The sequence below is a fragment of the Meleagris gallopavo genome, chromosome 6 (genome assembly GCF_905368555.1).
Source record: "Meleagris gallopavo chromosome 6, MGAL_WU_HG_1.1, whole genome shotgun sequence".
In the NCBI taxonomy this organism is placed as follows: domain Eukaryota; kingdom Metazoa; phylum Chordata; class Aves; order Galliformes; family Phasianidae; genus Meleagris; species Meleagris gallopavo.
This window is the reverse complement of record NC_139409.1, coordinates 45,584,762-45,609,134: the sequence shown is the minus strand read 5'-3', so window position 1 is coordinate 45,609,134 and position 24,373 is coordinate 45,584,762. Positions and strand designations below refer to the sequence as shown.

The 24,373-nt window shown below is 40.7% G+C and overlaps 1 protein-coding gene across 3 annotated transcripts in view; it reads right to left on the bottom strand.

Annotated features, from left to right (window-relative positions):
• Positions 1 to 382: 382 nt before the first annotated feature.
• The window catches only part of LOC146544162 (uncharacterized), a 58,597-nt gene continuing 34,606 nt past the window's right edge, over positions 383 to 24,373 (bottom strand). The window contains exons 1-5 of one of the 3 annotated variants that reach the window (XM_085226586.1): positions 17,381 to 17,732; positions 16,701 to 16,803; positions 15,973 to 16,047; positions 15,224 to 15,280; positions 383 to 3,944 (exon numbers count right to left, since the gene is read on the bottom strand). In XM_085226586.1, coding sequence (XP_085082712.1) covers positions 3,798 to 3,944; positions 15,224 to 15,280; positions 15,973 to 16,047; positions 16,701 to 16,775 — 354 coding nt within the window. In that variant the 5' untranslated portion in view covers positions 16,776 to 16,803; positions 17,381 to 17,732 and the 3' untranslated portion in view covers positions 383 to 3,797. Of the gene's footprint in view, positions 3,945 to 10,166; positions 14,725 to 15,223; positions 15,281 to 15,972; positions 16,048 to 16,700; positions 16,804 to 17,380; positions 17,733 to 24,373 lie in introns of those variants that run through there. The other 2 variants (XR_014884009.1, XM_085226587.1) reach the window with 2 other exon arrangements.

Below are 24,373 nucleotides of genomic sequence, written 5' to 3'. Positions count from 1 at the left end.
GTGGGTATAAATGTAATCAGCTCTGACACATGTGCTTGTTAAGAGTATAGTGCAGTGAAGTGAAATCATTTAATCAAGTCAAGGTTAAAGCAGTCTTGTTATTACTTGAAATGACTGTAAAATCATCTGAATAAAAACCTTGGAGGAAGCACTTTTTTTTTTTCTGACTGGTCTCCCAAAAATTTCTGTAAGATTATATTACCCCATGTCATCTTCTCTAGTTAGCATGTGGGTGAAGCCTGTCATTTGGTTCAGGGATGCCAGAAGTGGCTTCTGCCCTTTACTTGTACTTTTCCCTGCTGTAGCTTCCCACAGGTAACATAAATTAGGATGCAGGAAAAGGTGACCACCACGGTGGAGTTGGCGTTTGTTCTGTGCCATCTCAGCTTAATAAGAAGAATAGAAAATGCTCCCAGGCAAAATCCTCGATAGTACAAACTGCTTTTGTGTCAAGGACACCACTCTTACTTCATGCCGTGAACAAACAACTCTGTCAGCAATAAAAAATCACAGCAAAACAAGAGTATGTATGGTTTTAATGGGAAAGCAAAGAAAATGTGTTTCTCCCTGAACCAGTCTTCATGTATAAACCAGTCTTCACATTACCTCATTTATACAGGTTAGATTATTTTACTCAAAGACAGAGAGTGGGAAAAGCAGTGAAAGTCATCGGCTGTGCATGGCAGACCAAGGTCTTACTGATGGAAGGATCAATATTGCCTGAGGTGTTTGGAATCTCTGTCCAAATCCAAGTAAGCCTAAGAAAAGGCCATGAGAGTTTGAGCAACTAAACCTTTACAGAAATAAAATTAAACTGCATTTAAATAAACTGGGATTACTTATGAAAATTCTTCTGTACTTCTAAATTTTTGGTGCAATTAAATGTAGCTATTGTATAGCCCAATTAGGAAATAAGAAGAACGGTATATTGCTAATTGCTTCTTCACCCCAGGACTTCATGTGGTAGCTTTAATCCTGTTTTTGCATTTTACTGAATAACAGAAAACATATCATCAGGTGGAAATCTTTTCATTCTTTGTTCTTGTAAGTCTGATACTTACGGTTTTGATTTGTCAGAAATTTCCTGATCCAAAGCCTTGAAGCACAATGCAACCTGAACCTTGGAGAAAACCTTAAGTACTTCTGCTTCCAAACTCTGCAAATGCACCTAATCTTTGCTGACAGATGAGCCAAAAATCTCTATCCGAAGATCTGCAAATGCTGGGAAGTATTACCACTAATCCTCACATTCTGGATTCATCTCTAGTTATACTAAAAATAGAAGAGCTGGGTGGCTTGACATAAAGTGTCAGACTATGTAAACTACCCTGAAATTGCTTGGGATGATTCATTCTCCCAGTTCTCTCTCACTTCTCAAAGCCTGGATTTATGAAATCTTATTTAAAGTCAAATCCACACCATTTTTTTGTCCAGTGGCATTTGCCCTTCTACAGTATTTCGATTTGCCTTGAGCCCAGTATGGTCCAGTAATCCTTGGGATGCCCTTTGTGTGCTGGTGGTGTGGTGGTGTTCTCTTCCTGAATCCACTTTTTCTCCCTGAATTTCAGTAACTTTTGAAAAACTTCTGCCAGTGCAGGACAAAAAGCTTCCAGTTTGCAAAGATTTTTTTTTTTTTTTTTTGCTTGAGAAGTCCAAGATGCAAAAAGCAGTGTTGAGCATTGCTCAACATTCATGTCTCATTCTCTCTGTCTCAGATACCCAGTTTCCAATTGACAGCATGCCTTTGGAAGGATGTCAAGAAAAAGAAAGTGTAGCAGGATCTGAAGGGTTAAAACCTTAATCACATGAAGCTGTGAGTCCAGATTCCTCATCCTGGCTCTTGCAAAGAACATCCTGCTCATCCTGCTGGGATAGAGATACTTATTATAGGATAGAACAGGACACAGGTACTTCTTAGTGCTTGTGCACTGCGCACAGTATACCCCTAGATAGGTAGTCAAAGAGGACGATTGAAATGCCATGTTTTCCTCTGTTTCCTTGTTAAAAATAAGTCAAATAAACTGTCAGAATTGAGTAAATAATATCATTGGATACCACTACTTAGAGCAACTTTGGCCAAGTCACTATGTTATCCTTGTTCTCTCCTTCAGGCATTTAATTGAGTAGGATGGGGGACACAGACTGCAGCCAGCTTCAAAGTTTTTGAGAAAATGAGGAATTCTGGTGAGATGTTCTTACCATTGCAAGTATCACAAGACATCTTATTCAATGCAAAGAAGCAGGGCTATATGAGAACTGCCCCAGGCTTCCCAGTGTGGAGCATCTCACAGAGCAGGTCTTGCTCTGGTCAGCTCCCATGCTCTACTGCAGTCCAAGCTGTCCTTGCATGTCTGGAATTGCTCAGGTGGATAAAGAGGAGAATTAAAGTCTGATGGCTTGTACTAGAGCCCAGGAAAAGCAGCTGCAAATTCAAGAGTGTCCCTGAATTGCTGAGAGTCTTTTTCTTTTTTTGTGGTCTAATCATGAAGAAACACTTGAGAAAAAATATTTATACAAAAGGCTGTGCATCTGCAGAGCTCCTTCCTCAGAAAAGAAAGAAGAAACACGGAGTACTAGGCAATTTCCATAATTTTTTAGCAATATTGCCAACTGGCTTTGAAGATTTATACTCCATCCCTACGTATTTATTTGCAAATAACTTCTGAGAGGGCCAGAGACAAATTTTGTTTCATTACAGTAATTGCAGCCATAGTCAGTCCAAGAAATTCTCAAAACGTTTATCTGTCAGCACCATCAATTCAGCTCCTGACACTGTGGCTGCCTGGAAAACTACTGCAGCTAAACAACACAGGATATGCAGATCACTCTGATTCCTTCAACTACCTCACTGCAATGCAGAGACAATTTCTCTACAGTTTTCCATATACTCACGAGAGTGCTCGCCATGGAGTCCCAGCCAAAACCCTTCCAAGGGACAAGGGCTTTCAGTGTGGGTTTACAGAGGGGTAGGTAGATTTTTTAGTTTCCTTTTTTTAAAATTGTTTGGAAGATTTGTTTATACCCGAATGGAAACCTGACCTGCCAGACAGAATCAGGAGACTGCCAAAATAGGGGTGATCAGTGCTGTAAAAAAAATAAAAAGGAAAGCAATATAATGAGCTTGAGTCCACACGTCTAAATGAGTGGCAATTTTGCCTCTGACTCTTGAGGAAGAGTGGGCCGATTTATTCAATATTTATCAGCCCAGGAGATTGCTGAGAGTGAAGTCCTGCACAGTACGAGACAAAGTCTGCAATAAACCAAATGCTGCATCCATGGCAACTCACAACTCAGTTAATAATTTTCCAGCATAAAAAGATATTTTTCATGGTCATCAAAACAGAAGCAATTTACCAAACTGACTGAAGTGAAGGCATTTTGCATCTGCTGTGTTTTTCATGGCCTCAGCCTTTTGTCTGGACCGTGAGGGCTCTCTGGGATGCTCATGGAGCGAGGATATACTCCGGTGAGCATTTTGCCATCTCTCGATGATGGGAGGAGGGAGGCAATCTATTACCCATGTGCTTGCCACACAGGGTGTGACAGCCAGCCTATGTGGGGCAAAGAGCTGGGCTGCAACATTCCAGTTTCCTTACGCAGAGAATTGCAACGCCGATGAAAATGGTACTTTTCTCTCTTCTTCCACAGTCATTTGGGAAAAGAGAATGTTGGGAGGCAACATTTCTGCAGTCTGCCCATGGAGAGGCACCATGGCTCCAGGCTCCATCACTGCTGTGGTGGCCCTGAGTTGCTCTGCAGCCAAAGAGAGAATCATAGGTCTTTCAGGAAGGTGCTGATTATTCATTTTGGAGAGGTTTTCTTTTCTTCTGTTCGCTAGGGACAGCTATCCCACAGGTGTAGTGCAGTTGCTTAGGGCATTCCTCAAACACACGGTGAATCTGTTGCTGAGTTGTGTATTTCAGACTTAGGAAGTCCCTGTTCACCTTCAAAGACAGCAGAACAAATAAATAAGGTCAGAATTTTACAGATATGACACCCAAGGTCACAGATACTAAATGATTTGCCCATGGCATCAGGCAGAGTTAGAAAGACATTTGATATATCTGCACTGCCAAGCCAAATCTCTCACTTGAAGACCACCCTTCCTTCAAATAAACTTTTGTACTTGTTACATTTAACACAGCATTTTCCATACCAGGGAGATGAAATACTCCTGGCTGTTCTGTTGGACATCAGCTTTGATTTTATTGTTCCCTACTGCAGGCATAACACTTCACAGAAAATAGCCAGTAATGCTAATGCTCCCCCAGCAGCATTCAGCTTTCCCTGCACTCCTGGTGAAAGGCAACAAAATTGTCCTCATCCTTGAGAGCAGTAGGCTGCCTCTGTAGTTTTCCTACTGAGCAGTTGTATTGTATTTTCTGTTCAAGCTGGGGTGGTTTATTTCTCTTCCAAGCCTTTAGATTTTTTCACCAATGAAAGTCAAACGGAAACATCAAGCCTGTACAACGTGTTGATGCATTTGCTAGTTTGTGAAGCCCTACTGCATCTGTGACAGCCAATTCAGGTTAAACACCCTTTTATCAAGAAAGTCCTGGTTGCTGTTAAGGACATACCACATCATCTGCTTCTCCTCACGCTGCTGCATATTGCTAGGCTGTATTGATTAACAGTAAAACTGAAATCCCACCACAGCGACTCACTTGGAGCAAAAAGAATGATTCAAATTCCATTCCGTATTTTGGACATATCACTGCAATAAGGACTCCTGCGGCCTACAGAAAACCAATTTTAATTTAGTCCAGGACGATAGAAAGAGAACTGAGAATATCCAGTTTCTGCTGGTGAGATGGCTGTACAGGACCTGTTTAACTCCTTGTAACCAAGCTGCTTTCCATGGAAACAGAGTAACTTGTGAGCAGACCTCCTCTGATACAGCTGTGTGGCTTGCAATTCCGCAGATTCTGTGTTAGTATCTATGAGCAACGCCTAGCAGGCAGACCTGCATTGGATGAGGATCTTGTGGCAGTGATGCCTCATGTCTGGACACAAACCTAGATGAAAGCCGTGCACAGCACAGGGAAAGCATCAACCAAATTCTCTGCAACAGTGAGCTCTTTTGCAGAAAGTAACAAGTATTATTGATGGAAGTATGAGCTGCACAATGCTGGCAATATCTTCATCACTATGACCACCGCAAGAATTATGTAGCTGGAGCTTCATTAAGCTTTGTTTCTTCCTGGCTTCAGAAATTGCTCACAGCTGGAAACACACTGCTTCAGCACTCAGAGACAGCCTAGAGACAAAAATGGGTGAAGCAGTATCATCTTCTCACTAAAGTTAATTTATTTCCAAAGACATAGAGGTATCTGTGGATCCTCACCTGAAGAACAGAACAACTGAGGGGTCTTTGCAAAAAAAATTGATCTTCAGAGTGCTTCTCAAGTTGTTAAGCAAGAAAAAAAGGTCTTATTCAAGGAGATTCACTCAACTGAAGAACCATGCAGTTAAAAAAATGTGTATACAAGGGCTGCTCTAAGCCATTTTTATCAATAGATAACAGCTTTACCTTATCACCGTAATTTCCCTGTACATGAGAATTGAGAAGCAGATGAGTAAATTGACATGAAAATGGTCTTTGGTGATGACAAACAAGCAGTGAAATAGCACTATGAACATCCTTAGGACCAATTTTATTCCTTACACATCATGATTAAGGAGAATGAATATGAATTAAGGTGAATAATTTTTCTGACAAGGTGAACTTTGGACTTGCCAGTCCAGCCTAGGTGATGTTCAGAATCACAGCGACAGATTGAGAGAGAAGGCAAACAAATGTCTTATGCACATAGATTCAGTGCAAGGAAATCTAAGGTAATGCATCTGGGCAGAATGAAAAAGGAGATAGAAGAAAGGAGAAAAGAAATGTGCTCTCTCTGGACAAATGCTTAGGGCACTGAGAAGTGACAGAACCAGATGGTGTGGCTCAGACTTTAAAGTACAGCTTTCTTAGTTTTCAGCAATCACAATAATAAACGCTGAAAGTATCGTTTATTTTAGAAGACAATTTCCCCCTGAAAATGACAGAAACTATCTCCTTTTTCTGAATCTGGGCGTTTCTTGTTTGCTCAAGGTGTGCCACCAATGGCTGTAAGTTATGAACCTCATCCCAAAGCCAAATTTTTGCTTAACAAATTATCAAGGCTTCTTTGAGAAGATTAAGCCGTTACTCTGTCTGATCTCTGGAAGAAAGGAAAAAAAAAGCACCCAAAACACTTAGAGAGAGAAATGTCTGTTCTGATACTTTCTCAAAAAGCCCTTTGATATGGAAATCGTTGGCTTTAACTCCTGTAGCCTCAAGCTTCTCCCGAATAATTCAGATAATGCATGCAAACGCCTGGACATGTAACCCACTGTAATCACAGGAGAACAGGCTTCCTGTTCCTCTTTGGACTCTTCTTATTCAGACTCATCCTTTCTGTCCTCTCACTGCTAATATCTGAGTATCCCCACCTGCCAACACAAAGACTGCGTTTGTATAAGATCTGATAAATCACTGCTGCTCATTTTCCCAGGCCTGCAGGTACCCTCACAGGCAATGTACACAGATATTTAAACTGGAAGCCATCAGCATGCCTACTTAGATGCACGGGAATAAATGAAAATGCTGCATCCCCACTGTGTCATCTGCAGTAGGTTCATTTGTTGACTAAAGTCCTGAGGGCTACCTTGACATATTTGTTATCACTGATGCCCCAAGATCCATCTAAAGGGGCTGTAGCAAGACTACTGCTGCACACACTTGTACCCTGAGCAGCATGTCTCCACCATCCCAAGAGGTGGGGACAGGCTGACCAGTGTTCACAGTGTCCATAAGGCCAGCATGCAGGGTGGTTTATACACTCCTGTGGGGCAGCCCATCTCCAGAGGTGGTGTTATATAAATCATATAAATCCATACTCAGACCCTTTTCAGGACTGGACTGATGAATGTATCTTATATGCAGAATGTGTATAAGAATAGTGTCCATGAGAGATCCATGGAAAAAAATAAGAATAGGACAAAGGATATGTGGCACTTCCCCTGACTGCTTTCTTCCAGCTCAAAGGACTTTCGGTGCTTGATAGAGTTTTCTTATTTAGTCATCTTCAAGATATTGCTCTTCCAGCTATTTATTCAGGCTTTCAGACATAAATATGCCTAAGTTTTTGTACCCATCTAAACTCAGCTCTGCAGATTGCAGGGCAGGGAAAGCCATTTGGAGGGCCTGTATTGTTCTGGGTCATGCAAACACCATCTACATAGGCACTTGTCAACAGTTGTAAAGCTCAATTAACTGGACTTCTTTTAACCTACTTTTAAACCATCTAGGGCAACAGCACCAAAGGAAGAAAGAAATAATAACTGTCTGGGGCCCCCAGAGTGTGTTGATGATTGGGTGGCTCTACTGCACCTAGGAAAAGGGCCCCGCTTTGCAGTGTGCCTAGTTATACATCTTTGCTCCTCTCACACCTCCCCCAGATCCTCCAAGAAGGGATATGACTATTCATCACCATTGTGTTTAAGGTATATAAAGAAAACCCTTAAATATGTTCTACTGGTTCAGACAGAAGCAGTACTGAAATTTGGAAGGATTTGTTGGGTGATTCAGTCTGAACTCAGATGACCACATCATCCTTCAAGATGCTGAGATCTGGTTTTAGTATCCTGCTTTTCTTCACCTAAGAGTGGAAAAAGTGGAGAAAGAACAAAACTTTATAAAGGAGATCACAAACATCAGTACCCCTGATCACCAAGAGCATGGTGGGCACAAAGATGATGGTGCAGGGAACATGAAGTAAAGCCACAGCTGTTGTCACCAGAATAAAGGTGACTATATTTAAAAGAATGTTGTTCCCTGGTCCAGCCAACTGAGCCCTCCTAGCAGATCCATTTAATCAAGGCAGATGCTTCTGTGGCTATTTACTGGGGTTTGAAAGGATACTCCCTGCATCACCATCACTCCCACTGCATCACCTGGAGAGTTTTGCAATGCATCCTATGCAGCACGGCGTCGTGAGGCTTACTCAGAGTTTCCTTCCTCATTTCCAGGGAGAGAAGGAACAGCTGTCATTTGATCAGACAGGATGGTTACGTTGGCTTCTATTGGCAAAAAGAGAACTGCTCTCTCCTGTGCCATATCATTGCCATCGCATGCCTTCCCTGCAGCAACCCCCACTCATTTCATCTAGCACAGTGGGAAGCTGGGACATTCAATGCATTTTCTTTTCCTTTGTGTCACCATCAGGTGTCATGCTGCTCTCTCCTTGCATTTTAAACTCTGCGGTCAATTGACCACGAAGATTTACACTCACAAAGATGAACAACAGTACTAAAATTATTCCCCTCTGCACCTTCTTCAATTAATGACTTCTCTTGTAACGATCACAATCTGTGGATTATAGCAATTATGGGGAATAATGTAGGCTTAGGACAATAGCTTTTTTGAACTGAGAGAGTAACAAACAGATGTTCATCTCAGGACACATTTCCAGATTTCCCCCAGGTTACACGAGGCCAGCACAGTGTCAGACAGAGTGCCTGTGTTAAAAAGACCGTGATCTGGATGCAGGACAGCAGAACACACCAGAAAAGATACCAACGAACCATAGAACCATAGAATACCATGAGATGGAAGGGATCTATAAGGATTATTGTGTCTAAAATATAACATTTCATGTCAGAGAGATATTTTCACACGAAGGCTCTATACCAGTTCCCACAGATGTTCTGTCTCATGAAATGGAGTCCCTGCAGTCCTGTTATCCTCATGGCTTTAATGAATTTTCTTTTTCAAGTTTGAAATCTACCGTTTTCTACACAGAAACAGGAAGTTTTGCTGCCACGTTTTGCTTTCAGCACACTTTTTCCTCTATAATAAGCATTTAGTGTGTGTTTACTTCTCCAACTTTTGGTCTTTCAGCTCCTTTTGCACATCAGGTACTTCCCAGGAAAGGCAATAGGGTGCATGACAAGACAGTCCTGTAAGATAACGTCTCTTTAGGGAGCAGTTTTCATGCTTCTCCTCATCTGTTAAAAAAAAAAAAAAAAAAAAAAAAGGAGCAAAAATAGCTGTGGCAAGAGATAACGTGAGAAGGAAGTTAAAACCATTTTCTGGAGTATTTTGATCTTCAGCAGCTCTAATTCACTGCTGCATGACTTAGTAACCACAGCTGGCAGGACAGTCTCCTACTGCTTTCAGACAGGCGGCGAGTGGTGAACCAGAAGGATGCAGAGAAAACTTGCTGTCAGACAGACTTGGAGACAGTGACACGGGCGCTGATGCTGATGCACTGAAACATCCTTTTCAAAACCAGGACAGAGGGTGCACAATATCCTTCTATAGAATGGAAATCAGAACATAGAGCACCCTTAGGGAGCCAAAGCCAGAAGGACGGTTGTACTGAAGTCTTCTTTAAGCATCCACAAAGAACTGTCCTGCGGGAAAGGAGAGACTTAAGCATGATTGAAGCCTCCTGCGTGCTCTGGTGGATGGGACTGGCCTGACCACTCAGTGGAGCACACAGGAAACATGCACAAATTTGAAATCAGAAATCTTGTCACAGATGTGATTTGTGCAAGACAGACACCTCCAAAGCACATCCAGGCTTGCCGCAAACTGCAGATAGAAGCTCTACTGTAGGCAAAGGTGGCACCCTCATATCCTTCATGACGGTGCTGTGGGTGTGCAGTGATATAGCCAGGTATGTACAAGAGCAGCCATTTGCAGATCTGCTGTGGTTAGGCAGTAAGGTGGTTGCTTGTCTGCAAGAAGCATTTTTTAAGAACAAATTTTCAGCTCCTATCAATTATCTCTGCACCACTTATAACGGGGTCATTTCAATTTGCATCAACAGAAAATCCTACCTAGATGTAATTACAGATTTCCTGCACTCATGCCTGTGCTGATGAGGGCAGGACTGTTAGGGATTTGAGGGCAATCGGAACATGGAAGCTGAAGCAATTTTTGCATCTCTGATCAACCCCAAGCAGACTGAATGCACACGATTGAATGCACCTAGGCACACTCTCTCTTCCTGAGATGTGCAGTACTTAAGTTTCTTCTTCTGAGGGTCTAATATAGTTCACACAGACATTTTCAAATGATTTTAGCATTGCATTGCTTTATTGCCTCTGCAGATGCAATACAGTAACCACAAAAGGCCAGTTTTTCAAATCCCCTTGCATCAGTATGGATATTCACACGGTAGGTAGTGCCAGTAGATGTTATTCAGTTGAAGACATAGCCAGGCCAAAACAGGAAAGGATTTACAAAACAACAGCAGTGCGATGAAATAGCAGACAGAGAATTTTAAGAACCTGTTAAACAGCCACAGGTAGTTCCTGCAACAAGACAAAAGCACAGAGAAAAAGTAGAGACACTGCATAACAGCTCTATTACAATTAAATCCTATTGGTTTATCTAATCTTGTATTTCTTTGCCCCGATTAAAGCAGGCTCCTTCCTTCCTGTTGCCAGCAATATTACCACAGAGTCCATCACTAGCAAGTGTTTAATACTTAATGACAACTCTGGCCACCGAAGGTTTTGTGATATGAGCATATGAGGAAGACCCAAATGAAGAAAATGAAAACTATTGTAACTTTACATGTAGGAAACTGAAGTACAGAGGGAAGAAATTTGCCTGAAGGTCATATGCGAAATGTGTAGCATTCATTTTGAGCCTAGCAATATTCTTGGTTAATATAGCTTCTCCATTGTTTTGTTCAAAGAAACCCAACGTGTTTCTACCTGTTCCTTTTGGAATATTATTTCAACAGGTGAATGCCCTCTATTATTAGAAACGGTTTCCTGACAGTAAAATGCATGGATTTAAATGGAAATGCATCCCCACAAAGAGATGTTTCTTATTGATTTTCATTTCAAAGACAATTTCATAAAAAACATTGCAGAAACCGTGTAAAGAAAAAGTCTAGCTTGATGACAAAGCCAAGCAGTTTGAGATCTTCATAAGAAATGTTTTATTTCTCCCTCCCTTGCATTTCTCTCCATCTCAAATCTTCTACGTCTAAGTTGAGCTTGATTCTTCTTTTCTTAAAGTACATATTATCTTTCATGCTGATCATGATCTCTCTACTCCACTTCGCCTTGTTATGAGCAAAGCCCTTAAGAGCATTGCTTCAGTCAAATTCCAAAAACCATTTCTCTCCAACAGCCATCTGGGCAGTGGGGAAGCAGTAAGGATTCCCAGGTCAGAGACAACCCTCAGGAGCAAAAGCAGAGACGAGGAGAGGCACATGCTGAACTTCCAGGCCAAGCAGTCAGCTGACTGAGCCAATGGCCTGAATTGATGATTTTGTTTTTTGATCAGTCAGACTGCTCAAACTTCTCCCTCCACCAAACCCCATGCCTTTCATCTTGTGTATTCATTTTCATCTCCCTTTCTTTTTTGTCTGCTTTCTGCTCCTCAGACTTCTCTCTGCAGTTGATCTGGAAGTTTCTTGAAATCAGAAAAAGCAGCAGTGATTTCCATCTTCTTAGTTGTGCTCAGAGTCATTTCAGGACTGCTGTGCTATGTATTTTCCTGCTGCTTTTTATACAATAATTTATAGTGTCTCAGATTTCTTTACTGAAATATTGTCCCCCCTTATGTGTTTGTAAGCTTCTAGACAGTGTTTATAAATGCCTTGACTTTTGTAGCAATTAACAGTAATTACTGTATGGAACAATATGGTTCATCCAGTCTGGGATAATTAGCAAAACTCTGCAATTCTAAAGAACCCACCTGTCATAAAAGAGGATGCCAATGCCATGGAGCTAATGTTTTTTGATTACTATATTGTAGGAGAGCATTAGTACTGCTGTATCAATAACATCAAGCTTATGCTAAAATGGCAGCAATTTCGCAAAAAGGATCTGGGTTGTTTTTTTTTTTTTTCTGATGCCCTCCAATTTTGCCTGATGGAGACAGTACAATAAATAAAAGTAGAGGCTGCACACATTAGTTGTAGAGTAGCCCTACCAGTGCAAACAGCTCAGTAGATGAAAATCCACCTCCAAAACTCTTCTTTTAAACTTGAAATTATATTTTAGCCTTTGTTGTTACATTTCATGTGGTGCATACATAATGTCATTACATGGCTCCTCAGAACATAGAGAACACAAAACTGAATCCTGAATGACTCCACATGACTGGAATAGGACTTTTTAAGCAGGGCTCATACTTAGTGCCAGCACTTCATACTTAGTGCTTAATTTGGGAGTGATTGCCAGAAGGAATACTTAGTCCCTTGCGTTTACTGAATTTAGAGGGTTTCTGAACTGCAGAACGTTGGAGAAAGGGAAGAGTGAGAGCGCAAAGTTCAGTGCTTGGGATGGTCTCTGTATTTCAATCATGCTGTGAGCATGTGGTGTTTTGAAATTCAGAGATTTTATACGACTTGTTACATACAGGAAACTACAGTCCAACAGAGAGGTGAGGGGACCACGGTTTTAACAGACTTGAACTCTGGCCAACAAAAGAGAGCAGTTGCTCTGATAATAACCATGTGGTTGCAGAATCTGTTGCTTTTGCTTTTTATTCCACGAATTATTAATAGGAACCTGGTGCAGGTTATAAAGAAAGAGAATTGAAATAAATATCCAGGATATGCCCCTCAACTTTTATTTTCTGAGGGAAAGAAACTGCTCCTGGTGTCTGCTGAGACTGTGATGAGAGTTTCCACATCTAGATTTCATTCACATTTCTTTGGTTGGATGATTAGGTGACAGAAAAAGAAGCTATTCTACATAAACTTGAGGAACTTGTTTGGTTTTGTGTAACAGTATTAACTTACAGTCAATAGTACGCACTTCAGGTATGGCTGATGTGGAAATATGATGGATACTATAAAATAATAAACCCAGAAGAGAAGGCATTATTAATACTTACAACTCAACTAGTTTAAGGCTCTGCACTCCTAAGAATTCATTAATTTTTTTCTGCATGCCCTTAAAAGTTTAAAAGAAAAGGAAACAATATTAGTCCATTAGTCTGTTGCATAATAAAAGTCAAGCCACAGCTTTGTAGCATGAGATCAGCATCAGTGCTGCCCTTGAAAATATTATATTTCCTCTCCCAAATTGGCTATTACAGGAATCTAAAGGAATCTGCCCTCACAGTATTAGTTTGTCTTAGAGCAACATTCTCAATGACTTATGTTCCAGATAACATAAGCTTATTGATTTTAAAGGTGTGCTTGCTCATTTGCAGGCTATGGACTACAAAACTTTTAAACTGCAGTTTCTCAGATTTGCATTATTTTTGTGTTCCTGAAGCTACCAGCAGACTGACTCCCTGCATGCTTACCTCTACTGTATTTCACTCTATTGCTTGTTTGACAGCCTTGTAATTAATTTTGTAAAAGGCTGTCACTGAACAATGCTGATCTAAACAAAGAAAGAGCAGGTACCATGATACATAATGGCATGTTTTACCTCTATGATTTTGTCTTGTTCTATGATTTGCTTACTTTCTTCCAATATTTCATTTTTTTCCTAGAAAACAACAAAATAACTTGTTTGGAAAAAAGCATCAACATTAAAATAGTAGCACTGGCTAAACTTTCAACTTCAAATAGATTTAGTAAAAAGCTGAAACAAGGGACTTTCTATTAATCCAGTATTCAGCAGAAGTGAGGATTATGTGAACACATTTTATGTTTGACAGTCTTTTCAACCCTAGAAGTTGTGGCTGATATCAGCAGTGAAGGAAAATTTGTAGAAATGAAATGTTTGGTAGAAACAGGAAACGGGATAGAAGGCAGAAGCTGAAGCCAATGTCCATGCTGACATAAGTGATTTGATAGAGGAGAACTATTTTAGCAGACCCCAGAGATTCTACGCAGAAGCAGGCAGTGGGATGATTTCTTTTTCATTATCAGTGGAAACTAATAGAAACACACAGATTGTGGAGTCTGTAGCTGGTGAGATGCAGAATATGCAGAATGCCCTGATCATAAAAGCATCCTCAGGAGGGCAACAGCACACAAAAGGCCTGGGGATAGTTAGTAGGGAGCAGAGTGTGAGCCACCTGAATGCCCCAGCAGCAATGGAGACCAGCAGCCTTTATGGATAGAAGCACAGCCCATAGGTTGAAGAGAGATTATCCATCCCTACTAAGCACTAGTCAGACCACATGTGCACATTGCATTGCTCTCAATACATGATAGATGTTACTGAGCTGGAGTGAGATCAGAGAACACTCCCAAGATAGTTGTCCAGGTGATCTAGAAATTGTATTGGCTTCATCCTTGGAGGCGTTGCAGACTCATCTGGATACAGCCCTGAGCACACTGGATTGAGCTTTGAGCACGAGGTCCCTGCGTTATTCTGTGATCTCATGGCTCTGCTGACTCACAAATCAAGTTACCTTGGTTTATGGAGTCCCCCCCGAAGTAAAACATCTGCTCTTCTGTAACTTGCATGAAATCACAGACAGATGCGCCATTTTGAAACCTAGCTGGAGACCTTGTTACGACAAATACTTGCACTTGATTGTTTTGTGGGAAAAAAGTCTCCTGTATGCATACTGAGCAATAAGAAACTATCAGCCAGTCAAAAAGGGAAGGCAGGAAAAGGCATTTATAAGTCAAAACAGTCTATATTGTTTACTGCTGTGATTTTTTTAAAGTCTTATGATGATTGATGGAATGTAGAGGATTTTATTTCCGAGAGGCAGATTCAAATCCCAGCTTCACGTTCAGAAACACAATGCCCCGTTCACTGGAGGGACAAACCAAGATATTAACTACCCAAGTGTTCATATTTGCTCAGAATCAAAATAGAAGACAAAAGCTACTGGAATGGGCCTACTATTATGCCCACAAAACACACTGATATTCATGAGAGCATACACCATATGCATCTCTTTATGGCACAGGAACAACTAATTAGTGATGCACTTTGGACAGCTTTGGAAGAGACCACAAAGACTCAGTAAGTCCTAAAGTTACTCCGACTCATCTGAAAGCCAGGTTTTACAACATCCCAGTATCAGTGACAGCAATGCTGCATTTTTTTTCTTGTCATGGCAGTTACAGCCAGCAAAACCTTTGGTGGGCCTATGTCTTGACAGAGTTGAGCATCACAGAGCTACACTGACTTGGTCTTCAGTTCTCTGATGGAAGTCCAAACTTACAGTTGTTAATAATCTTACAGTAGACTCTCATACTCTTCTTTGTAACTCATGACAATTTCTTTTCTCATAAGGGCATTTTGGTACCTTTATAATGGCCTTTTCCATTTCTTCCATCATTTTCACCAGCTCCTGTGGACTTATCTGTCAAAGGAAAAAGGTTAGGAGTGGGTGAGGTTGGGCAAAGTGAGACAGAGGGAGAAGCTGTGGGTTTGGCGAGATGGGAAACCAAACACAAGTTGTGCTGTAAGCTCTGCACATCTCACTGACTATCTATAGGCTTTCTTAATGTTAACTCCTCTTATAAAATGATAAATAATTCCTGTGGCAGTTATTTGTGAATGCTTTACAGTCAAAGGAAGATAGATGAAGTGTGCATGTGTACCTACTCATGCATTCAGCTGACAACTGTTTCCATATTGCAGTTACATGTAGGAACTGTTAGAACAGCCAGCTAAACAGAAGAGAAACAAGAGGCCTCTTGTTTTTACCAACAGCAGCAATTCTGGTCTCAAGTACTCTTGTGTATCTAAACTGCAAAGACTTTAAATAATGAACAGGATTTTTTCTTCCGTGTGAAAAATCCCTAGCATACCAAATGCCATCCTGGTTAAGAACCCAGCATACCACAGTTTACTTCCGTTTTTATCACTAATCAGGGTATCTTTCACCTGGTTTCTTCCCCTGAAAATATATTCTTGTGCAACTTAACCAGACCTTAGGAAATACTGTTGTCTTGATTTGAATATTTCTGTGTGCCAAGTCTAAATTTAAAGTGTGCATACTACAGATTTTATCAAATGATTAATGGTAAGATATGTTATTTGATCACTTACGTTGAAATGATTTCTGCACTCCAAACACGGAACGTGTTGACGCTTGGTATGTATATACATCCACAATTCAGAAAGCTGAAAATAAAAATTAAATTTGTATGAAGAAACAATGCAGTGGGAAGTAGTTTTTCCTCCTCCATTCTCTTTATTCAAGGGTTCTCAATTATTCATAAATTTATGTTTTTGTTAAAAATGACAAAGATACTGTGAGACTTCATTAAGAAATACAACGAAACCAAAATATAAAAAAAATGTCTGAAAATGTGCCACTGCAGAAACTGCCATTTTAGGTACGCTTCCAATCAAGGACATAATTTCCTTTTCAAAAGATGCTTGAAATATTAAGATAACAAGAAGAGTCACGCAATGATACTAGAAAGATGAAGGCTGTTTTCAAGGTAAGTCCTCAAATACTTTAAAGTATATTTTCATCGTATTTTCAGGTTACCTTTAGCTGTTTGGAAGTTAAAAGTATTTGGATAGAGTATCCCCGACCTTACAAGTCATGCACCAAAATACTTACTGAGAGCACTGTGATGAAGCACATGATACAGAGATTGAAATCCATTTTGAATCACCTGTTAATATTCTGCCAACTGCAGTGAACCCAAGGGAATATAAGCAACTCGATCATGGCCTCACTGTAAGTTGGCTGCAGGAACAACAACGCTTTGCATGTCCTTGGCCACAGATACAAAAGCAGCCCCCTACAACACGCAATGCCTTACTTTGTCCATTCTGCACTCTGGATCGCTCTTGACCTCTGGAAAAGTGGAGCCCAGATCTTTATTGTTCATCTCCATCCTTCGAGACACAGATGATGCCTAAAAACTACAAAGTCACAGAGACAGGTGAGGGATCACAACTTGGGTGACCACTTTGGTTACATGAATAAGGGCAAGGCAGGACCATGAGCATTAAAATCTAAATTCAAACTTCACGTTACACCTTTTGCGCTACTCTTTCCCTACCTAAGGTGTTTGTTTTGTTCAGTTTAGCTTTAATAATAACTTTTTTTTTTTTAAAAGCGAACACCAGCTTAATCCCATTTTTGACTGATGAAATGTTTTGGTGAACATCCCAAAACAGTTTTTCACATTCATCTTTTTCTACACTTTTTATTGTCTGAATTAACCAGTAAGTACATGCACTAAAATTTATAGGAAACAGCCTTATCTCACATTTATTTTAGCCTAACAAGAAAAAAGGAATTGGACAAAATCTCAAAGAAATAGTGTTTTCCCAATTTCTTAATGTACTGGGAAGTACATGTGGTTATGTTCAGGCTCAGTAATGCCAGAAAATATCCACTTCAGAATGTTATTATGCTAAATGCTCTAAAAGTTGTTTGCTTTTCACTTTTTTTGGAAGACACAGTAATGAGCACACCTATTCAAACACCACTTACCTCTTGAAACGTCTGTTTTCACTGAGAGGCTGACTGTTTTCTGCATGAATTTTAGAATCCCTCTTGCTGAGATCTGTCTTTGCCCTTTTTAGTTTCCATAGATAAAGGTCACATCTGAAAACAGTATGTTTCCATAAAAAGATATTTGCACAGGAATATCTGTTGATTTGCATTAAATACTGTGTCATGCCCCATCTCCTACAGAGCTGGGCTTTGATACTCAGGTGGACCATACAGTGTCCTCTCTCAAGTTCTTCCTGCCTGACAAACCTCATAGCAGGCACTTATGTGTTTAACGCTACTTTTTATCCCCCCAGATGTTGAGGTGGGCTTGTAGAAAAACAGCCCTTATACCAAGCTCTAACAAAGCAATAAAATATAAAATAAAATGTAAAATATATTTTGTATTGTTATGAAACTACAAAAGGCAAACACAAAATCTGTTGGTTTCAGTTTTATTTTAAGCCTTAATAATGAAAATGTTAAATTTATTACTTCAATTGTTAAATTTATCTCAGTTTCCCATTTTTTGACAGCGTGTTTAGGCATCATAGAATGGCCAGGGTTGGAAGGGACCTCAAGGGTCATGAATATCCAACTCCCTCTGCAAAATGCCACCTCCACATTTAATACTAGACCAGGCTGCATAAAGAAGCTCAAAGCTCTTGTACAGGATATAAGGGACTTGGACAGAAAGAACCATCCTCATCCAGGTCTTTCACTGCTAGGGTCTCACAGGCACAGGGCTTCATACCCATGCCTGGAGAGATGCTGCAAGGTCTCTGGTAGTGCAGTAGGCCACTGTTCAGTGGTAGGAAGTATGAGTGAGGCCATGGAATAAGTTTCGGCATTGTTCTTCATCCCAAGCATAAAAGACTTTGCTGCAATCCTGTTGTCTTTACAGGACAAAATAACCTGTACGAAGGGATCTTCTGGAGACATTACTCTACAATAGCTATGCCACTCTATTTATACAGTTGTATAATTAATGAATATACAGATGCTATAATTAAGAAATATACAAGAAAGTTACGCTGAACAGGTTATCGTGCTAAAGAAAAATAGATGGAAACTTACCCTTATCCTCAGTTTGCCGAAAAGACTCCAAAAGAAGCAACCTCCAAGAGATCCTTCTCTAGTAGCAGCCAGAACTTAAATGGGGTCTAGGAGAGGTGGAGCAAGTCTCCACCGCTTCCAGTAGCACAGGTGAATTGCCTTCACCTGTGCTCCCAGGGCTGACTCACTGCTCACCTCAGGTGGTCAATCAGAGGTTCAGGCCGTGATTCAGCAGTTCCCATACAACACTGAGGGGACTGAGCTCTTCCTCCGATTTTTATGACGAGATAAGTCAGATATAAACTGAGGGACAGATCTAGGAAAGCTGCCCGTGTGAACGCTCTCTAAAATGTGGGATAATCTTAGCTAATTCAAACTCTCATGCTTTGCTCTTAGGGAGGAAAATAATACCACATCTTCCCTCCTTAAAGCAGCCTTCAATCTCCTCACTGAGGCAGAGGGACAACTTTAGATTTTTTCCATAAGTTTTGTCTCTGTATTTCCTTGTAAATGCTTTCACTGTGGAGGGGAGGGGAAGTAGTGGAGGGGCAGAGAAGTGAGAGATATTTGCATCATCCTGCCCAGAATTCATCAAAATTCTCCACTGTGGAACAAGCAAGCAGAATTGCTAACCAGGTAAGAGCTCACAAAGCAAACAAACAAAAAAAGCAACCAGAATCCTCCTCTATACTTGCACGCCATCCTGTCATCAAGCCCATCTACGTCCTGATGGCATTAGAGACCTATAACTGAGACCATCTGAAACCTGCTTTGGCTTCCGCAGCTCTAGCTTTGGAGCAGGTAGGCTGATTTCCACATCCTTTGCAGGAGGCATTTTCGCCCTGGCAACCATGTGTTCTCACTGCTGGGATTTCTTGCCACACAAGCAGAGCTCTGAGAGCCATGAGGATGGAGGGCAGCTGCCCTCAGCCCCAGCATAGTCCGACAGTTTCTCACCCTGCACAAAGTGCAGGACTTTGCTCTCAGAGGCTGAAGCCTTCATTGGCTCGCTAGGCTTGACCACAAAGAGTTGTAAGGTTCATTGGCTTGTTAGTTTTCAGTTTCACATTGAAACCTTTCTCCTGCTGGTCATTCTCTCAGGCAGCTGTCATGTCAAGCTGTTCTACTAATTCTCATTGTGCATGGTATATATAATTCATCTGTGCTGGTTCTGCTAGCAAAGCAGCTAAGCCCTTGGGGCAGAGAGGCATTCAGGAAATTAATTTTATAGCACAGGGCTGCCTCATATTCAGGACCCACTTCAGCAAAGTACTTAAGCAAAGGAATAATGACTGACTTGAATGAGAATATTAATGCTTAAAGTTAATAATGCACTTTCAGAATTGGGTCTTATATCATGACAATCAAATCATTAATCTATACCATTACAAGCACCAGTTAACAAATACATGCCCTGGGCATTTTTTTTCTCAAAAGGGGAAAAAGAGGCAGACACGGCCTTGAAAAATCTGTAGTACCATAGCAAAGATCAAAACTGTTGGTTTGCCCCTGCTAACTCTTGCAAAACAGAAAATGCAGCATGCCAGAACTTCAGTGACAATCAGACAAATGCTTCTAATGAACAAATGAACTATATGTTAAAGAACAAACAAGGAGTTTTTTTCCTGCCATGAGGCAATCTCTGTGGAATTTAAAAAACAAGTACTTTGATGTCACATGAATTCTGAGCTTTCTTGTGTGCACCAAAACAGGCCAGCAGAAAGTACATCTGAGAGACAGAAACAGGAAACAGAAAGAAAGCCAGGACATTGTCTCCAGGGTTATGCAGATAGAGCTAAAGATAGTGATTAGAAGTGATAACACAATTGTAAAGCTGAAGCTATTCTGACACAGACGAAAGCTGTAAGTGGGCTCAGAAAAAAAGTCCTCAGTGCTCATGGACCTGCAAATGAATTCTTATGGTTTAGTAATTTTATAACTGTTCTTAGACTAAGAGCAGAGACAACCTAATCAATGTAAACTGTTTCCTCAGTGAGTTCATAGATTAAATCACATGCTTCTATAGTAGTAGGCTGCAATTTAAAAACTTTCAGCTCTTACAACAAAAGCTGTGTGATGGACAAAAGCTGTGGTGCCCCTTTGGCTGCAGTGGTTCATGTAGCAAGGTACTGGCTCACTTCTTCATTTACTGTGCTACTGCAGAGGACTGCAGTGAGCAACCCAGCTATGCCGTTATTTTTCAGTGAGGGTCTCTGAGGAACTACAGATAGTAAAGTAAGATGCAGTGCCACATGCTAATGTGTGTGATTCAATAACCTGAATAAAATTATTGCTTCTGTCCATGCCAGATCAGCTGAAGCTGGCATTATTTCCACTAGTCCCCAGGTGAATTATTCATTTTAAACTGAAGAACAATTTTGCTGTCGTTAGTGTTGCTATTTTAGACTTAGCATGTAGCCTGCTTCTGTGGCTCTTTCCATTTTAGAGATGTCCTCCACGTTAGATTCTAGGAACAGTGTGCTGCACTGTAGTATTTTTTGAAAGTCTACTGTAAAATGGAAGCTAGAAAGCAAAGCTGGCAGATCTTTAAGAAAACTTTCCCTAGGGAACATGAGCTCTCCTTTCCCAAGTGTAGGAAGTCAGGAAAGGAAGGCAAGAGACCAGCATGGATGAACCATGACCTGCTGGTCAAATTGGAGAACAAGAAGAAAACTCATAGGTGGTGGAAGCAGGAATAGGTAACTGGGAAGAGTATAGGGATGCTGCTAGGCTGTGTAGGACTCAGAAAGGCCAAACCCCATCTGAAATTGGGCTTGGCAAAAGGGGTGTGTAGAAGAAAGGCCTCTCAGTTACATCAACCAAAAAGGACAGTCCAAGAAGGCATATCACCCTGTAATGAACAACGCAGGCAGGCTAATAACAATGGACAAGGAGAAGGCTGAGCTACTCAACAGCTATTTTGCCTCAGTCTCACTTGCAGCTGCTCCTCACACACCCCTTGAGTGGGTGGTTTGGAAGATGGAGCTGGGGAAGCAATGCTCCTCCCACTGTAGGTGAGGATTTCAATTTTAGCTACTGTAGTTGAAGTAAAATATGTTCAAGCTGAGTGTTCAGTGTGGTGTATAACTTAAAGTGGCTCAACAGAAGTACCAGTCTGAACTTTACATTTATCAGATCTCCTAGAACTGTCACCATAAAAATATGAAGGTAAGGGAGATACAGTCTTCAGACTGCACATCCCATACTGATCTGGGTAGCTCAAGCAGCTCGTGGGGGCTGTAGTATCATCTTTCCCTGCTTCTCCATCCTTCTAGCACTTAGCAAATTAAAAATACTCTATCTCAAACAGAGGAATCTGACTCAGACAAATGTAGATGGGGAGAGCAAAACTTCTGCTCGGTTTTCTCCCTTTCCTGATTTCTGAGTGCCTGATTTTGCAGTCTCAGTGGTGTCATATTCTTGACTTCATGTCTTTACTTCTAATTTCTTATTTTCTGCTTTGTGTTCCTTTACATATTATGGCTATTTTCTTTCTGTTACATCACTGTCTTTTTACAGACAACACACTTTATTTACTCTGTGAAAGTACTGAGCTGCCACCCACAATAGCTCACCAGATTGCTTCAGTTGCTTCCTCCAGAGGGAGGTGAAATCTTGTGGCTTCCAGCATCAAGGCAAGCTTATTGACTCTTCTGGGGTGCAGTTGTCTGTCATATTACAGCAGCTGAATGGTCATTTACATCTTGTTTATCCATCTTGCTTGTATATGGGTAAGTAACCCTAAATCTGATTTCATCATTGTTCTGCATCTACTGTTTTCATTATTTATTAAATGATATTTTTTAAAAAATTCTCTGGTATTTCCAAGTTACCTTGCACGAAAAAGAATGTCTGCCATGAATGCTCATAGTGGATACATGCAACTTGTTTTAAACAGACGCAGTGCTTAAAGAATATTGTTTTTCCTTCCATGTGATTGGAAAGATTTATTTTCCTATAATATTCTTTTCTTAAACTAGACTTGGCGACCATGAAACTGAACTGGGAGCATCTCCCTTACAAGGAAAGGCTGAGGAACTGGGTCTCTTTAGCTTGGAGGAGACTGAGGGGTGACGTTATTGATGTTTATAAATATGTAAAGGGTGAGTGTTAGGAGGATGGAGCCAAGTTCTTCTCTGTGGCATCCAAAGACAGGACAAGGGGCAATGGGTGCAAGTAGGAATATACACGTTCCACATAAATATTAAAAAGAACCTCTTCACTGTGAGGGTAACACAGTAGACAGTTCCAGAACACTGGAACAGGCTGCCCATGGAGGTGTGGGGTCTTCTTCTCTGGAGACATTCAAAATCCGCTGGGATATGTTCCTGTGTGGTGTAATCCCGGTGTTCCTGCTCTGGGGGATTGGACTAGATAATCTTTCAAGGTCCCTCCCAATCCCTAACGTTCTGTGATAAAAATAAAGGTATTTTCCTTGAATTAGCTTTTCACCTCAGATGGTAACCAGAGGTGTGGCATATTGCTTGAGAATGAGGACTGAGGAGGATGAACCCTCCCAGAAGCCAAAGACTTCTGTGGTTCTTCCAGAAGATGAGACAAAACAGAAGGTGACTGCATCACAAAAAGCTTTTCAGCTCCTTACATTTCCAGTTTGCCTTAGGAAAGTAAGTCACTCAATTTCGTTGCAAAGGAGCTGATGTTGTAAGCTCTATATATTCCTCTTTCTCTGAGTGGTTTCACTGCTTCTAGCGAGTTTTCTTGTATCTGAGTTGCTTCCTTCTAACTGACTGAAGACTGTTTCACTGATAGTTGTGCTGGAAAGTCCAAACTTCAGAATACAGTTTGTCATTGCCTCAGAACTGTTTCTACCTGCCTGTAGGCAAGCCTATTCCCAAACACGGCAACCGTAATAAAAAGCAAAGCATGCTTTCTATTTCATTTTCTGCACAGCACTGAACCACAAAAGCAACCAGTGCTGTTCTTCAGGCATTGCAGCAAAAGACATATCACGCTCACCACAGGAAAGATACACCGTCAAAGGTTTCATCACTGGTGGATAACTCAAGACTCAGCATCAGTTCGTGTCCACTGCCTTTTCTTCACTTCTGACTCGTTATGAACAAGGAAAATAACATGAAATTTGAGAAACAGATCCGTGTCTCTTCTGGTTAGTAAAGGTCAGCTAAAATATCTGTGTCCTATTCTTGCAGAAATCATTCACATTTTCCTCTAAGAAGACAATTCATTGGCTTTTCTGAAGAAGTTCAATAATCTATTAAGTGTTCAAACAATTTGCCCATGATCCAGTTATCTCCATATCAATCATCTTTAATTTGTAAGAAAAAAAAAAATTGGAGAAAACAGTACAAATTATTGCAAACATCAAGGATCTACTGTATTTTCTGAACATGCGTGGTGAGGCCTACCAATGTACAGAAATGTCATGTTATTTACTGAGGACATCTCCTGGGACTTCAGTCTTCTTGCAGCATTCTCCAATCTAGTCCAAACTGTATCACTCATTCACTAACAAAACATTCCTGGGATGACAGAAATCATAGTAGGTGATTTCTGTTTACCAGCTGAACCTGTCAAAGGCTTATCCATTGTACTTTTCTTCACTGCTCAAGATGATAGACAGAAGCAAAGAGTAAATGCCCAATGATCTTTCTCAGCAACTTACACGGGAGATACACTTACAACTTTCATTTTCATCAGATGCAACTATAGTCCCCATAGAGATGTATTGCACAGAGCAGGAAACAGAACTTGATTGAAAACTGGCTGGCCCAAGCCATTTGTGTCCAGGAGAACATCAATGTTGCTAATATTTTATTCATAATACATCAGACAGTTTGTCACAATACATCAGACCTTCCATTTTCTCTGTCTTTATCTTACTCCTCTATCTTGCAAATTGTAAGATTCTATTTGCACCAAGTAGAATTAGACAACAAATAGACATCATCATAGATA